The sequence below is a fragment of the Lycorma delicatula genome, chromosome 3 (genome assembly GCF_047948215.1).
Source record: "Lycorma delicatula isolate Av1 chromosome 3, ASM4794821v1, whole genome shotgun sequence".
NCBI classification, from domain to species: Eukaryota; Metazoa; Arthropoda; class Insecta; order Hemiptera; family Fulgoridae; genus Lycorma; species Lycorma delicatula.
In genome coordinates, this window is record NC_134457.1 from 90,390,420 (window position 1) to 90,409,356 (window position 18,937).

The following is an 18,937-nucleotide window of genomic DNA, read 5'->3' on the forward strand; positions in this document are numbered from 1 at the left end:
TTACTACATCTTTTTCAACTAATCTTCTAGCACTCTACTTGACCTAATTAATGCTGAAACTTATAATGGTAAATCAGTATACAAGTGTGTATAATCAGAATTTAAACGAATTCTGAAAAAGAGAATAAAAGCAGGATGGATTCACAGAGGAATTTAAAATATTAAAAATAAAAAAAACGACTGGAAATTGTAATAAGTATTTTTACTGACATTTTTACATTACAGAAAAAATTATCCTACATATATATTTTTTTTTAATATTCTTTTTACATTTTAACAATTTCAATATAAACAATATTTATTAAAATCAATAGAATATACATTTTAACAACAATTATTAAATGAATTTTCTGATCAACTACACTTCCAAAAGCTAAAAAACATGAAACATATCATTTAATTATTTTTTTTTTTTTTTTTTTATCATTTATAAAAGATAAAACAATATTATATATTAAATCATTTATATCAACCGGTATTATAATGGTTACATAATATGATACTTAATATTTAATGTGCCACATTACATACAAAATGTACTCATATAACATAATTTCAACAAAGTATAGTATTAAGGAATGAAAATATAAAAAAAAACAAAAACAAAAAAAAAATGTTGTTTAAATTTATTTTTATAAAATAATCTCTTTATTTTTTAAAGCACTTTCTTGGACATTTACCACAGGATTTTTTTTGGGCTAAGGTGAAAGCAAGATATTTCATTTCTTAAAAAAAAAAGTAATATTGTCTCTTATGGATTTGCAGGTAGGAAAAACAAAAAAAAATATATAAATTTTTTATTAAATTTTCCTTAAACAAGAGTTGGGCAAATGGGTATGGATCTTTCTATCTAATTATTTAATTAATAATGTAATGTACCCCTTCAAATATTATATAAATTGTTACAGTTTTTAGTTACTTTACTTATACGTAATAAATTCAGATAGTTAATCAAAACATTAGTTATGAAAGAGCTGACAACTGATGGGCACACCAATCTCAAACACTCTAGGTCTTTATTTTATTAAGGATTTACTCAGTTAATTTTAAAATGTTTTGTTTTTGTCTCAAGAGCTTCTCATTTAGTAAATCTAGGTAGGTAGCCTTACTATTATTTTTTTCAACTTCATCTGTAATGTATACTATGGAATACTATCTGTTTATATTAAAATTGTAAACTGAACAGTGTACATCAGCGAACCACTTTTGTTAATATGCCTTTCTTAAATAATTTTTAGCACATTATACTATACATTTAATCAATTATATTAGTAAGTGCACTGTACAAAATACTGGCTACATTAATACATATGTAGAACACGTAAATATCAAACATTGAAAAAAAAAAATTTTGTGTTGTTACACACAATTTCATAGATTTACATATGATAGTCAAAATTAATAAGATATGAAGATTGTAATCAAATCTACCAATGATCTATTTTATTTAGAAGTGGCTGACTATATTTTCAATAGTTTATAAATATAAAATTTACAAATATTCAAAAAAGAGTATACTTATTAGTAACTAATAACTTTTTCCTGCTTTACGATAATTAATATTGCTACAATTATGAAAATAAAGTTGTAACGGTACTAATACGTCATTATATGTTAATTAGTTTTTAACATGTGAAAAAACTTCTTTTTACTTGTTTTTATTAAGCATTTAAAATAACAAACACATTGAAATACCATGACAAATTTTTTCTATGGAATAAAAATACAAACATAAGGCTTAAAAAATAAATTGGATTGTGGCACACTAGGTTTTCAGTTTACTGAATCACAGATAATGATGTTACTTTAATTGCTATTATTATTATTACCATCATCTAATAATAAAAAAATATGTTAACTGCTGCAACTTGCTATACTCAATTTATAAAACTGTGTTTTTCCCTGATTATCTGAATCTAAATGATTAATATACATTACAAGATTAAACTCTATCACTGGCATTAATAAGTTTATATATTAAACTTTAACATCTAAAGTTATTAATTGAAAAGTAGTAGTGAAAAGTAGTACATTGTGGACTTTAAAAATAATCTCCTATTTCAAAATACAAAGTAAAAGAAACTTTTGCTTAATATGTCTATTAGAACTGAATAATATATGTATTATGCAAATTCATTTTTCTTTGTGAATTGCAGCTAGCTGCTTCTTGTCTGATCTTCACAGGTTGAACAAAAAATAGATTTTCAGTAATAAATGAAACAATTTTTTCAAAGAAATATTGTTCCAACTGATTCAACTATGAATCAACACTATTATGGACAATAAAATTCTAATAATATTATCTTCTAAAGGAAAAAATTATTGAATAGAGTATACATAAAAAAAAATTCAATTAAAAAATACATTGACATTAGCTTACACAAATAAAAGTAACTGCTTTGTAATAAAATGAAAAATAGTTAATGAAAACTTTATAATAAAATTAACAGTTAAATGAAAGAGTTATAAAATAAAATATAATTTACAAAATAAAGATGTCTACAATAATATCTCCATATCTATATGCTATCCATTAATTAGTAGTCACCAATATAATTCTAAATTAAATTTTGATTTTATTACAGTATAGCTCTTCTTTAATTGGAAGTACTTTCTGAAAAGTAAACAAATAGATAAATACATACAAACATAATAAAATAGCTAAACTTCTCATTCAACATATACGTTTCAGGAGGTAACCCTGCAATATTATATATTTATAATTTTTTTTTTATTAATATGAGTATGCAAATTACTTGGTGTACAATAAAGAATATAGGGGATTTATTTTGTTATAATATCTCTTGGATGAGGTATACAGTCTCTTTCATTTAAGGCTAGAATCAAAGAGGGAAAAGATTCCTTATCTGTCCATTCAACAATGCAATAGCAAAGATGGCAACTCCTGAACAGTAAGGCTTCTGTGTTTTACAGTTTGCTAAATATGAATCTGTAGTTACAGTTTAACTTGCATTCTGTAGAAAGTTTAATTGTGATCCTCTGAGTGATGGCATAATTAGTTTCAAATGATCAGTGTCTGTGTAAAGGAAAGGGTGTCCGAAGAAAATGTTGAACACGTCACGAAAGTTTTTCTTGTGTCCTAAAAAATCTGTTAGGAAGCCCAGTAATATCAGTGTGGAGTCCATTAAAAAATGCTTACATATGCATCCATACAGTTTACAGCTAAAGTGATGAGCCAACATTTCCTCTTAGTTGAAACGTTAATAAGCATAATGTCCATGTCAATAAGTATCTGGAGACAGAAAATCTCGATGAACTCTTACGATGTGAAAGGGACAACACAAAATTAATTATTCTATGCAATATCTGACAGCAAATTTAGGGGCTGTTTTTTTTTTGTTTTTTTTTTTTACTGAAGCAAGTGTAAGAAGAGTTACTTATTTGGGTATGTTACATAATTGATTCTTTCCTCAACTGCAAGATGGATTAGAGAATTTTATTTGGCAACAAGATAGTGTGTTTCCACATTAGTAAAATTCAATATGGGATTAGCTGAATGATGTTTTCCCCAATGTTGGGATTGTCTGGCACGGACTCCATGACAGAGCTTGTTTGTGATGGCCTTCAAGGTCACCCCATCTGCTTTTATCTGGATTTTATAAAGGATCTTGCGTATGCACCTTCGCTACCTACTGATCTACTGTAAGACATGCATTGAAACAGCTGTCACTTCCATTATTCCTCCTTACATGAGTTTAAGTATGGAATAAACTGCCTCCTACTGGTTGGATGTAGTCTACATGATGAAAGATGCTCACACTGAAGATTTGTAGGGAAAAAAGTAAGACTTCACTTTATTTGTGATTTCACTCCTACAAAAAATTTAGTCACAACAATTATCGTTAAGTTCCAGTTGAATTCAGTTTGAAATTTTAGAATTTTGTAAATCTCGATAGAATACAAATTTTGTATCTTGAACCAAAGCTTGCAGACTAAATGTTTTTCAAAAATACAGAAAAATTCATTTAAAAAAGGGTTTAGTTTTCAATCTAATAAATATTAGTTCAAAGCAATCTAATAAAAATTCATATGGACTGTGAAATTGTAATTACTTTTTTTAATTCATGATATTAAACTTATATAGCACATTAAAAAAAGTAAATAAATCAAACCACATTACCTTAATTGAAAGTTGATATTACTATGCTTTTAATCTTCCAATCTGAGACATTGTACAACATGCCTTTCAAGAGGTTTATATAACTTAAATACTTTATTACATTCTGGATTTGGACACGTGAATTTTGGTTGTGGAGATTGGGATTCTTCTTCAAGTTGAAGTGGCGGCTGCTGTTGCAAAAAAAAACATGTTTCATGAAAATAAATAGACAAATACATAAATATATAAACAAATACATAAAATAAAATGAATAAGAAAACCTGAATGATTACCTATGAAAAAGAAAAATGAGAATTGCATCTTTTTCCCAAACTTCTAAGGGTCTTCTTAGGATCTCACAGCAAATTGGCAGATACCGATCTGCTATGAAAGTAGCAGATGGTACATAATAACTGTCTTTCAGATGTCAATTAATTTTATTTATCTACATAACTATAGCTCTATCACTTGATTACAGCTGCTTATAAAAGAAAAATTTTGTAGAATATGAAAAATACTACACCTGACTGGGATTTGAACCCACAGCCTTCTGGATGAAAAGTAGATAGATATGCTACTACTTTGCCAGTATCAGAAATTATAAAATAAAAAATAACTTAAAGAAAAGGAACTAATGCTTTGATATTTTTAAAATGCAAAAGATATTAAAATAAAAAGACTATTAAGTTAAAAGAATAAATTAATTTTAACCCAAAATTCCTTCTTTATACAATTTGGAACAAAAACAAGGAAAGATACAACAGATAGACACCTAGCCACTTTACCAGAAACATTCGGCCAAATTAAAATTAAGATCTAATTTTTTAAAACTTACCTGAATAACTGGCTGAACTGTAGATGCAGGTGAAGGAGAGTGTGATGTTGATCTTCTGAAACAATAAAAAAGTTTTTATTTAGAATTATAACACGGTTTATGGTGAAAAATAGTTCTGCAAGCTTCAGTAATCCATTACTGAATTTGGAAGAATACAATGGAGTGTATTCTACTCTACCTTACAATTCAGAGAAAATAAAATTGAAAAATTAAAACATTAGCTACTCACATTTACAACCAACCACATGAAAACTTCATTAGTCTAGAATTCAATAATTCAATTTCTTTGGACTACAATTCCTCCTCCTAAATTTGGGCAGGAGTCTAAATTAGTCAAACATTTAAAATAAACTACTGAAGGAACATATAAAAAACATTTCATTCATTTTTTTATCTTGCAAAACAAGTGAGAATTATTGCCAGGTTATGACAGGGTATTAAAACATAAATTATTGTGTAATTAATGTTTTAACATCCACAGCTCTGCAGTTAAATACTATTGGAAAAAAATATTTTTTCAGAACAGTATTTAAGAATTATGTAATCATATCCTTAGAATTAGCTGTACCTCAAATTTTTTCTTCGTAGATTAAGTGTAAAATCTCTACGTACAACATAAAAAACACTACCTCACATACAAAACGTAGTCACAAAATATATTTAGTAGTTCTTTTACGAATTTAATGTGTCATATTGTTCTGTTGAGTTTTGTTTTGGTATCATTGCAATTTAATCAGTAGACAGATGGAGATAATTGCCTCTTTTGAAAGATGTGCAACTATCATTTAGTTTTGGGGATTAGCTTTTAAATTTTGTGAAAATCAAGGAAAGTTTCTGTACAATTTAAATTATGACCAAGTACATATATGTTAGATTAACATATAATTCGTATTGAGCCCAAATGTTAAATGAAATAAAGCATTCAACATTCAGCATTTAACATTATAATGTTAAATGAATATAATTTGTGTTTAGCTCAAATGTTAAGTGGAATGTTTACATTCCACATAACTGGAAAAATAAAAAAAAAGCTACCAGATTTCATCAGTACAAGAAATTAAATAACACCAGTATATATATTACCTTACCTTCAACACTTACCGGGTTATCTGTTTACAAAAAAACATAGATTAAGATCCGACAGTTGTTCACTTTAGTTGTTTGACAATTCTTAAGCTTTAATTGCAATGAGTATAATGCTTATATAAAATAAATTTAAATCAATGTTTTACTTAAAAATTACTCAGGATTTTCAGGACAAAAACTATGGTTTGGCTAAAAAAAAGGAAAAGAAAAAGATCTGAATTCAAGGTCACAAATTATTGTTTTTTCCAAGCTTCATAAAACTTCCAAAAAATATGTAGTTAAACAGAAAATCTTACCTTTATTTTAAACCTCATGAAATTTCTGGGTATTTCACATAAATATGTGAAAATTTTCTATTCATAAACAAATCTCACAATTTATTAGTATTCTCTATTAAAAAGCTTTTTATTTCTTAAAACTTGACTTTAAGTTTACACCAAATTAAAATTAAACTACTACCAACAATTTACCAACCCTTAATTTGATGCTGACTTCAAAACTTGAAAAAAAAAAATTAGAAAATATTATTTTTAGTGTACAAAATTTAATTTAATTTAATTGTTTAAAGTTTATCTGATTTTAATTTTTTTGTTGAAAATTTGAAACAAAAACAGTATTCATGTGAAATACATACGCACAAGAAATTTGATAAATCTAGGAAAAGGAATGCTGAGAAATGATATAAAAGTATTCGTACCAAAAATGAGCAAAAGGTGTCTGGTATGCAGGAAAGTGTTACTTTTTTTATCTGAAAATTTCAAACTAATTATTTTAAATTTTTGTGCAAGGATATTTTAACACATTCACTGCTGGCTTTTCATTGGTGTATTAAATTTATGTGCTGAATTATTTTTCTCTTTTTAAATCATGTATACTACTAGTTATCAACATTTACATGACTTTGAAAACAAAATGTCTCGAAAACCTGACCACGTGCTTTGATGAAAAAGAACTAGATTCATACAGTCCATGCTGAACACTCACTTGTGCATGGTTGAGCATATTTGTAAATTTCTTACTTGTTCATGTTGACAATTTATGTTAACCAATTTTCTAGTCTCTTAATTAGAAAAAAATAATTTATTTCTTCGTTTTATGAAAAAAGAAAGATCAAGTTTGTGTGTTTTTTACTGATAAAAATTTGTGTTAAATTTACGTGTAATAAATCCTCAATTTATTTCATATAACAATAATTGAATTAGAATTTTTTATTTTATTTTTATCAGTTGTGGACTTTTACTTCTGACTATATCTCAAACTTTTTCTTTATAGATTAAGTGTAAAATCTCTACAACATAAAAAACACTACCTCATACATAAAAAGTAGTCACAAAATATATTTACTAGTAGTCTTTTTATGAGTTTAAATGTGTTACTCAATTCTGCATATGAATACATGATTTCTGTAAATTAATTTTGATTGATATCTTCTTATAAATATATATTTTAGGAAAGTATAATGAAAGCTGAAACTTAATTTTTGTAACCTTGCTTGTTGACCATTCAACTCTCTTTCTTCCTGGTATACTTTCAACTCGTCTAAAAATTAATTACGTCTTTGCAATAGGCGTAAATCTTCTTCTGGATTTTTTTTTTAATAATTGTTTATAAAATAAAAATAAAAGATAATTGTCTAATCAATACAAACTGAAATACAAATAATTTACAAAATAAATTTATTTATAAATCTATAGTCTTTTAAAAGCGATAAAAGTCATGCAAATTTAAAAGGCAACCAAAAAGAGGCAGTTCATTGTAACTACCAACAATCTACCAGTAACAAAGTATAAATGTTTCTAATGTGTTAACGTATGATACAGAGTCAACAATAACATGCTGATTCCCATCAGCAGAGATAGAAAAGCCACTACACTACCACGCTAAGTACGTGGTCACCAAGTTGCATGTATGCATAGACCAAGTACCAGCAAGCGCTCAGCACTAAATGTGTCAATACATGAATGACTTCAAGCTATATATCAAACACTATAATAATTCAATATTAAACAATTATGGTGGCAAAAAATAAAAAAATATTTTTGAATTGTCCAAGCAGACAATAATTTTGTTACTTAAGAAATCTTTCTACTTCGATTGTGAGGAAAATTAATAACAGCATCACCAGACAAACCCATAAAATAAAAAAATGAGATAATCTGTTTATTTGCATTTTTTTTTTAAATATAAAAAAGTCTTTTATCCTTCTTCTTCTTGAGTTCTTAATAATTTAGAAAAAAAAACTGATTTTTGTATATGAATACATGATTTCTGTAAATTAATTCTGATTGATATCTTCTTATAAATATACATTTTAGAAAATGAAGTGAAAGTATAATGAAAGCTGAAACTTAATTTTTGTACCTTGCTTGTTGACCATTCAACTGATTTTCTCCCTGGTATACTTTCAACTCGTCTATAAGTTGTTGATTACGCCTTTGCAACAGGCGTAAATCTTCAGCTAATTTTTCTTTTACACCAACTAAATCTTCTCTGCTCTTCCTTTCCGCTTCAAAATCTGTCTGGTACACATTCACCTAAAAGCATTACAAAAATTCAATCGAAGTCTGATTTAGAGAGTATGGTCTGTAACTAACTGGTTCAACAAAATTACAAGCTCATTTTGACTTAATTTCAGTTTTCATCTCTTTTAAATGAAATTATTTTCATTTATTATGCATGAGAAAGAGAGACTAAGAGAGATATAAGGTTTTTTAGCTGCAATAATGGCTGGTACAGACTGCTGATTGAGAAAAGGAAGCATTTTATGTTTTACTATAATTTGCTTTTTCCTTAGAGAACAGAATTCATTTTAATAAAACATCAACTTGTGATAAAACCAGTAAAAGAAAAACTACGCTCAAAAACTGGGAAATTCAGCAATGTCAGATTTTCTAAATTTAAAAAGTTACTTTCTTTAAGTTTAAATCCCCTGCATAGAGTTTTAGTTTTACTATAATCATGAGGATAATCCCTTATCCTCAACCAGCTTGATAATTGGATTCTCCCATGATAATGCATATTGTTGTAATGCGCCAAATGGTCACATTATTATATGCATGTAAGTTCCTTTAATTTAATATCATCTGCTTGTAATCTTAAACCAAGAGGGAACAAAAAGACTATGAAGACACTGGAAATGACTGAAAATGTTTTTGCTATAATTTTGCACGGCCCAAAAAGATCTGCCTGGTAACACTCTACAGCTATGCAATTATCCAATCATTTGTATGGGAAAATTTTGTATCAAGATCTCCATTTTTACCTGTACAAATCATAAATTATGCAAGAGATTAATCCTCAAGAATATTTTTGCAAATGAAAAGTTTATTTAACAATATCTTTATGATAATCCACAGATGTAACTCACTTGCTTATATCAGACGAAGTATAATTTAAGTTATATGGTTCTTCAAATAAGTAAAATTTACATTATTATAATAATGTAAACCTGCATCAATTGCACATCAAGCCTTTACACAATGCCCATTTCAATGTGTGATTGTAGAATAGCTTTGTAATTATCTGACCACGTTGTTTTTAGGATGACAAGGGTGTGGCTGTAACTGTCACCAGAGAACATTAAGGATGTTGCAAGGCATCCTTCATCAATTGTATATGCTGTAAAGAAGGATATGGACCATTTACAGCTCCAAAAATATAAGACAATTGTGTACAAGGCCAGAATTTGCATTTATTTTTTGTGGCAGACCTTTCCACATAGAACGATTTCTCATCACACAAATATCTTTTGGTCGATCTTGTCCCCAACCTAACATGTGCGGAATTTTTCATATAGGGGTACTCCAAGTAAGAAAACTCTCAAATGTATTTTGCCACTGCAATGGAACTGAAGGACCATATTGGAGGTGTCATGTCAAATACCTGGTAATATGTTAAGACAAGCAACAGACAGCTTCCAAATTTGCTTAGAAGAATATGTGGTGTAACAGAGTAGTTAGTCATTTAATGGCAATATTCAATGGCAAGTAGAAATTCTGAACAAAACAAAATTTTCAATATTTTGTTTCACTAACTCCAAATTTCTGTCTTCTATATTAGATTTCTGAATGTATGTTTATATGAATGTTCTTTGTTTTCACCGGTAGAACATGTCCTGAAAATCTGATACATTCTTTTCGAATCTTTGTAAACAATAAAATAATAATTACGTAGTATCAAAATCAAAACGAAAGTTATTGAGGTAATAAGTCACTATTTTTTTTTATATTTAGACCCAGCAATTGTCTGCACTTCTGCCTTTTTCCTTTGGTTTTACACTTTGGAGAATAGTATTACTTAAAAAAATATACTATATACCAAACAGTAAGATCCACAGATGGTAAAGTTACCTTAGAAAATAAATTTATTCATTTTTTTAATTAAAAAAAAAAAATGAATAAAAAAGGAAATTTTTTTCTATTTAGTTAATATTTAAAATTATTTCATATTCCAATTTTAAACTTATTTAAAAATTTGTCTTTTAATATAATTTAATCCATGTGTTTATGAATGCATGTACATGGATCCACACACACACTAAAGTTAATAAAATCACATAGTAAATCTGAAAGCATGTAATAGAAAATTTAGGTCTCATTTCAATGATAAAAACATATATACCTGAGCTTTCAGTAATTCTATGGCCTCATTCTCACTCTGAAGTTTTTCAATCTGATCTTTAAGTGATTCAATATATGAATTCCTTCCATTCAGAGCTTCTTTACATTCCATTAGCTGTGCAGTCAGGTTGTCGACTTTTTCTCTATAACCATTTCTTTGAACTTCTTCATATGCATCATCTCGTTCCTGTAAACAACATTAAATTAAAATTATAAAAGAGAATAAACTGATATCTAAAATAAATATATATGTATATATTAACTTTCTACACAATGAACAAGATAAAACCGAACCCATAATGTAACTGCTGCAGAATTGGTAGGTTATGTTGGAATGAAATTTTATGAATGATATGGATAAATTAAATAAGAAAAACATAAAATGTAATTTAAATGTTGCATTTATTTACCTTATTGTTACAAAAGTTGTTCAAAATGACCACCCTGGACATCGATGCACTTTTGTGATCATATTGAGGGTCGTCTGACGCAAAATGTTGTTGTCAACTGCATTGATTTCTTGTTGAACATTCACCTTCAGTTCATTAATATTATAGGGATTAGATGCATAAACTCTTTCCTTTAAGTAGCCCCAAAGGAAAAAAATTGCAAATAGACAACTCTGAGGAACGTGAAGTCCACCGTCCTCTGCTGACAGTTCATTCAGTGAAAGCTGCATGAATGCAATTCAGTGAAACGTTTGATGTATGAAAAGTTGCTCCATCTTGTTGGAAGAAGCTTATTCTTTTTCATTATCAGTTAACTTATTTTTTTCATTATCAGTTAGTTAGACTTCTTCAAAAATTGTGAGGTAAACTTGTGTATTGACAGTCCGTCAATAAATATTGATTCCACTAAATGATTACTGGAAACGGCAGGCAAACACCATTTTTCTCATCATGAAGTGGATGCTTGATTATCTCATGAGAATTCCTTGGCATACAGTACCTGGTGTTCTGCGAATTAACATGGCTGGATAAATAAAACCACGCCTCGTCTGTCATGAAATATGACATTGGGTCTATCTGTCCACCAACAATGTTTTTGAGAAGCCAGTTGCAATAATCAAGTCACTTTGGTTTGTCTGTTTCCAGTTATTGCACAGTTGTAATGCGGTAGGGTATCAATTTTAATTCATGAAAAATTTTACAACAAATGTGTAAATACCAGATTGTTGGGATAATTTGCATAGTGATTTTTTTGGACTGGAAGTAATTCTTTCCTTTTAATATCGGTAATGGCCTGAGGAGTCCTACAGAAGGCTGCCTATTTCGTTTTGCATTTGAAACCGAACCTGTTGTATGCCATTTTTTAACTAAATTGTATATGCTACTTTTCGCTGAAATAAAGGTATTTAGAAATTTTTCTACGGATACTTGATGTGTGTGATTCTTCAAACGATCCAGAACAAATATAGGCTTCAACTATAGCTATCTTCTCCTGGAGTGAATATTGAATATGGCATTTTACACAAACACAACTGCACTTACACGTAACCACATGGCAAATGGCAGCAACAATTAACAGTAACATATACATCCACTAGTTGCGCTAGTTATGTGCGAGTCCTTCATAAATGTGTTGAGTAGTGGTTTTATTATGGGTCAGTTTTATGTTGCTCACTCTGTATTAGCAACAGAATTTATTGCTAACCCTTTTTACAACAGAATATATTTTTGTGAGGATCAGAAATAATAAACTTACAGATAAAAAAAAGAAAATACTTAAAATTCAGATTATTTCATGAAAATGGCTAACAGACAATTTTTTTTTATTACCTAAAGAAAGAAATTTAATTTAAAACTGAGAAAAAGTATGCTAAAGTAAAACAAACGTTTTTAAGAAGCAGGAAAGGTTAATATGGATAAGCTATATAATGGTTGAAATAAGAAGATTCTGAAATACTAGACAAAGATTTCTATACCACAAAGAAATATTTTTAACATTTATTAAAAAAGTCGTAACCTTAATTGATTGTTCTTGTTTCAACCACTCCCAATCATGGTACAGTGTTTGATAATCCGATAACAATCTCTGAAAATACTGACGGACTTCACCAATTGCTTCTCTGGAAAAAGAAAAAAAATTATAATTTGTTATTAAATGATTTGATGAAATGTCTCTATAATAATTTTGTACTTTACACTGAGAAAAGTATTTACTATTTAATGTTTTCTTTTAACTCCTAAAAAAGGTTTAAAGATTTTTTATTAAACATTATCAGAACAGATTTTTAAGTACACTTTAACTCCAGGTCTCTTAAAAACCTATTATCAACAGTCTAGGAGAACAAAGAATTTTTTCATGCAACTTGCAGTTCTTTCATTAAATAATAAAAAGAAGAATACGAACTATGTATGGTTACATATAAAAGTAAATGATAAGAGAAGAATTTTAATTATTCAAAAACAGTTTTAAGAAAATATAAATCTTAACTCCACAGCATTGAGGAAAAACACCTATTCTGGTAGAGGTATAGTTCCCATGAAGTTAACAACACATGCCAATCAGCATATGTTGGAGTGTTGCATCTCAGCCTTTTGTTTGGAAATCCTGGGTTCAAATTCCAGTCAGACGGCATTTTTCATATGCTACAAAACTCTAAGCATATGTGGTAATATAAAAAAAATTAAACATCTTTGTGAGGTTAAGTAAATGTTTTTCTGTATCCTTTTTGCTCCCTGATTCTATCCTTAAAACAACACTATATACCTCATGCAAGTGTATATAAAAATTTAAATCCTGACATTCCTTTCAAGCACACCAGAAAATTCAAATAATTCATTAACATATTGACCATTGGGTTAATAAAATTTAATATTATGTGAAATATAAGCCACCAAAACACAGTAACTGGCTAAGTTAAACTTACCATATTAATTTCCAAGAATCGATGTTAGCAGGATCCTGCATCTTCAGTTATGGGAATTGATTTCTATAATTACGTTATATATAATTCTTTTAAAAATTTGTTATTTTAGACTGTTCTCTGTTTTAAAAATTTTGAATAGTATTATGAATGTATATGCAAATTGTGCTATCCAGTAACGGAATGATTTAATTTTTAAATGTAGTATTTCCTTTGTTCTATTGTCATTATTGCCAACTGTTAGATTATATTTTTATTAAATCATCATCTTGGTGACTCATTTTATGTTTTTATTTGTATTTATAAATATAATATTTCTCAAGTACATTCATTTTTTATCATTATTACAAACTTCCAAATCTAAATTATTTTTGCATACAGTACTACTTTGTATTCAAATGAATGGTCTGCTGATATACCCCTTTTTTGTTTTTGTATGCTGTGCAATGTTTTGTAAATCTTTTTTTAAATGATCCTTTTTATTTTGGTTTTACCAATATAAATATTATTACATTCACTGCACTTAATTCTTCTCTATTGTTTTTATTATTGTTGTTTTTAAAAAAATACTTTATAATGTGATTATTTGGTTTTTATAATATTTAGTTTTTCATATACATTAATGATTTTTTTTCTATTATTTTATTTGTGTAATTGTATTTTAGGTATTAACTAATATTAATTTTTTTTTTTTTTCTGTAGTATTTTAATATAATTACCTTAGTATTTTGTATTCTGTTTTTTATAAGTTTTTTCTTTAATTTTATCATCAAACCCATTGATTATTACTATTTGTTTTATTTCATATATTTCTTTTTATAGTTTATTTTTATGGTTTTTTGTATAATGAATAGCTCTAAATATTATGTTTTTCTATGTATTAATAATCTTTTGTGGTCATGGGTGGTTAAAATTTAAATCCATTCTAATATATTTGTTCTGGACTTTCTATAAACTGTTATTTCTACTATATTGTTTATGTTTATTTCAATTTAAATAAAAAGTGTTATTTTTTATTTCGTACGAAAATGTTTAAATTATTATTGTAATTATAAGTATATTTAAAATGATCAAATGTTCATTATTTATAGTTGGGTTATATATAACTAAAATATCATCTACATTTATCTTATCCACAATAATATTTGGTGGGTATTTAATACGCCACGAACTACACTATTTACAAATTTTTGTATAAATATTTCTGATATAATAGCACATATAGGTGATCCCAATGGTAAGAATTCTGTTTGTAAAACAATTATTCTCATAATAGTGTTTATGCATTGGTGTATTGTGGGGTTTTATTTAATCTATTTTTTTGTCAATTGGTATATTAGGGTATGTATTAGTGATATCAAAACTTACCATTTTTGTATTATATTTTTCTTTAATAGAAATTAATTTATTTATGACTTTATAACCGTTTTTACGATTCATTTTTATTATTCTAAGTATTTTAGCTATGAAATATGCAGCTGCTGTTTTAAAAAAAGTCCTATAGGCTTATTTAATATAATTCTGATAATCCTTTAAGTTTTGGGGAGGATGGTTTACAGGGATATATCTTGAAGAGTAATTTAATTTATCATAGTTAAATATCGGTTTATATTTAGATATAAAACCTTTTAAAATTCTTAAATATTTGTTTGGTTGGGTCTTTTATTTTTTTTAGATTTATTTCCTTCAATGTAATTATTCATAAGTTATTTATGTTTGTCTTTGTGCATAATAATTGGTATATTAAGTCTTGTCTGATTTTAATAATATTAGATTATTATCATGAAGTTTATTTTTTAGTTTGATAACCTCATATTTTGTAATCTATAATGTATAATTTGTTTTTTTATATTATAATTATAATTCTTATTTGATTCTTATCCAATTATCCACTTCATCAATATTATTTAGTATCAAAGGTAATGTTCTTGATTATACTATTTATTAATATCATTTAAATTAAACTTGAAAGCATTTGTAATTATTAATTTTTAATTACCAAAAAATATACTGATAAATTTTTAAAATTGTTATGGAATTAGAGTCGTTAAAATTGTTATGATATAAATTCTGCTTTTCATTGTATTTAGTATTATTATAATTCTTCAATTCGTTTATTTTTTTATCAAAAGTTTTATTTAATTGTTCTTTGTGTTTACGTTTTTTATTATAAATTAAAATTCTTATGTACATGTAAACTATAATCCTAATTCTTTAGGTATATCAAAATATACAAGTAGTAAGTATATATCATTTATTATTAATAATAACCTTAGCTTTTAACTTTAATAACCTAAACTTGGACTTGTTTAATTTCTTGTTTTATTCTGCATGTTTCACATAATTTTTTTTTTGTAGGAGTTTAATTTTTAGGTTTTTTATTTTTATTTATATTAGCACATTAAGGTGTTATTTTGTATTCCAAACATGTTTCATTAAATTTAATTTTATGTATTTAGTTTAATAATTTTAAATGCAATTTATATTGTAATATAATTTATATGTAATGTAATTTACCAGCCAAAAAAAAATTAATACATATAAAAATGTGACAGAGCAATTCATTATAGAAAAATTGTGTGTGTGTATATATATATATATATATATGAAATAAAACAAATAGCAAATATTTAGTGGTTTTAATGATAAAATTATAGAAAAAAATATATAAAAAGCAGAATAAAAAGTACAAAGATAATTATACTAAAATACAAAAAAATTACACAGATTAATTATAGATACTTAAAATACAATTACACAAATAAAATAATAGAAAAGAATTAATGTACTTGATAAAAATATATATAAAAAAAGCATATAGTAGAATACACAGAATTAAGTGCAACAAATGTAATATTTATATTGGTAAAACTAATTATCATTTAAAAAAGCTTAACAAAACATTACACAGCACACAAAAACAAAAAAAGAGGTGTATCTAATACAGTAGACTATTTGTTAGAATATAAACATAATACAGTCTATATTACGATAACTTCAATTTTACAAATTTTTCTACTGCACCGTGACAATTTAATAAAACTATGTATAAATTTACCTCTATTTAATGTATTCATACGTCTATATAATGAAATGGTGACATACTGAATAAAATTCTAACAAAAGATTTACGCACATGCCTATACATTAAATTAGCAGAATTTCCTGACCCATTAACTAATGCAGAGTACTAAAATTACTGAGCAAACTTTTATTCATTTATCTAAATGGGACATTTAACTACAGTACTACATAGACGTAACAAATAGAATTCTTAGAAAACATTTAACATAACAAACCTCAATATAACGAAAACTTCTATTTAACAAATTTTTTCTCGATTCCGTTAGATAGAAGTTTGACTGTATTACCAATAGTAAAATAATTTAGATTTTGGAAGTTTGTAATAATGATAAAAAATGAATATACTTGAGAAATATAACGTTTATAAATATAAACAAAAATATAAAATAAACTATCACATTTGAAGATGATGATTTAATAAAAATATAATCTAATAGTTGGCAATAATGACAGTAGAACAAAGGAAAATACATTTTAAAAATTAAACATTCCAATTCTGGGCAACAAAATTTACATACACATTCATTACATAATTCAAAATAGAAAACAATTTCAAATAAAATTACAAATTATTAAAATATGTTTTAATGTAATTATAGAATTTAATATCAAACAATGATGTGGAATACTGTGATAATCAAATATTGGGAAATTAATATGGTAAGTTTAACTTATCTTTTACTGTGTTTTGGTAGTTTATATTTCATATAATATTTAAAAAAAACACACACAAACCATTATTAATAAATGACACACAATATAGTAAAAAAAAATTCAATAATTATGTAGACATCCATCTTTTAGTCCTTAGATCACTTCCAGTCTTGATTTAAAATTATGAATTACATTATTTAAAAAGGACTATATTTGTTATTGTTGTTATTAGTGCTATAATATCTGGCATAACAAATAAGAAAGCTTTTTAAATTTTGCATCTGATCAAGACTGAATGTAGTAGGTTTAATACTTTCAGATTTAAGGATAATGTTACAGTTATTGGTATTATTATTACTACTGATAGTGAGAATTAATGAGGTAGAATGGTACAATTGAATTATTTAAAAATTAATATTCACGTATAGTAGAGGAATAAATCAGAAAATAATTTTAAATGGTATTATGGTTAATCATTTTGAGCTTAAAAATAAGAATAACTAATTAAACTCACTTTCTAGATGCACTCAATTTTTGTTCTTGAGTAAGTAATTTTCGTAACTCATGCACTTCAAAAGATAAATTTGCTGACTCCACTGGCATCCAACTTGTTAAACTTGAACCTCTGAAAAACAAAAAAAAAAAAAAAAAAAAAAATAGTAAAACTTATACTAAAATTACAATCTATATCACTCAAAATAGTATTTTCTCATTATTTTCAATTAAAATAAAAGAAAAAAAAAAGAAGTAAAATGCGATTTCAACTAACCTTGTAAATTAAATACTCACAAACAAATTTGTTTCCCTCTGAAAATAGAAAGAAAGTTAAGTGAAAACAGTTTAAAACATCATGTTCATTACATTTGGAGATTAATTAAAAAAATTAAATAAATAAACTAGAATGACATAATTTACTTATCTTCACACTACAAAAGTCTCTCAATATCTGCAGATGATACATTTCAAAATCTAAAGCAGATGCTCAAAATTGTGATTAGTGGCAATAAATGCATACAAATGTGAATTGTTTTTATTTACATCCACATCTCTGATGAAGTTTAATTGATAAATTATGTACAGTAAAAATTAACCAACTGATGGAATCACAACACTCAAAATATCGTAAGTAAATTGGAAGGACAAGACGGATAGATAAAATGACCACCAAAATCCTGTTCACAAATCAAAAAAATTAAAACAATGGTGAATGTAATGTCTCTGAATATTTAACATTAAAATACAATAAGGTAAGTTCTAAATGATTATGTAAGAAAATGAACTACACAATAAAATCCAAATATATTGTAACAAGACCGGTACAACGGACCCAAGTGATGGATTCCTGTCAATTAAGAGGAAAGTAGTAGAAAATATAATAATGGGAGAAATCAAGAAAGAGGCTAAAGAAACCCTTTTAGTAGAGATAACAGATCTGTTTAACAATCGTAAAAATCAAACGAAATCAGATGATTTAACAATTGTCTTTGTAACACTACCTATTGACACACCTATACAGATAGATTCTGTGAGAAGTTACCAAACTCAGAATAGGAATGCATGGGAAAAGGAAAGGGCTCAGTCGATCATTCTCAGGCTTAACTGGGATCTGGTTCTGCAGGTCAAGAGGGTAGGAGCATAAATACTCCAGGAAAGATGAGTTGAAATCAGTT

General features: G+C 26.6%; 1 protein-coding gene across 6 annotated transcripts in view; it reads right to left on the reverse strand.

The window, feature by feature from the left end:
- Positions 1-263: 263 nt before the first annotated feature.
- LOC142321788 (uncharacterized) overlaps positions 264-18,937 on the reverse strand; it is an 80,673-nt gene continuing 61,999 nt past the window's right edge. For 5 of the 6 annotated variants that reach the window (XM_075360177.1, XM_075360180.1, XM_075360178.1 and 2 more), the window contains 7 exons: positions 17,782-17,892; positions 12,626-12,728; positions 10,662-10,847; positions 8,403-8,575; positions 4,956-5,010; positions 4,142-4,311; positions 264-2,614 (listed from right to left, as the gene is read on the reverse strand). In XM_075360177.1, the coding sequence (XP_075216292.1) occupies positions 4,171-4,311; positions 4,956-5,010; positions 8,403-8,575; positions 10,662-10,847; positions 12,626-12,728; positions 17,782-17,892 (769 nt within the window). In that variant the 3' untranslated portion in view covers positions 264-2,614; positions 4,142-4,170. The remainder of the gene's footprint in view (positions 2,615-4,141; positions 4,312-4,955; positions 5,011-8,402; positions 8,576-10,661; positions 10,848-12,625; positions 12,729-17,781; positions 17,893-18,937) is intronic. The other variant, XM_075360183.1, reaches the window with a different exon arrangement.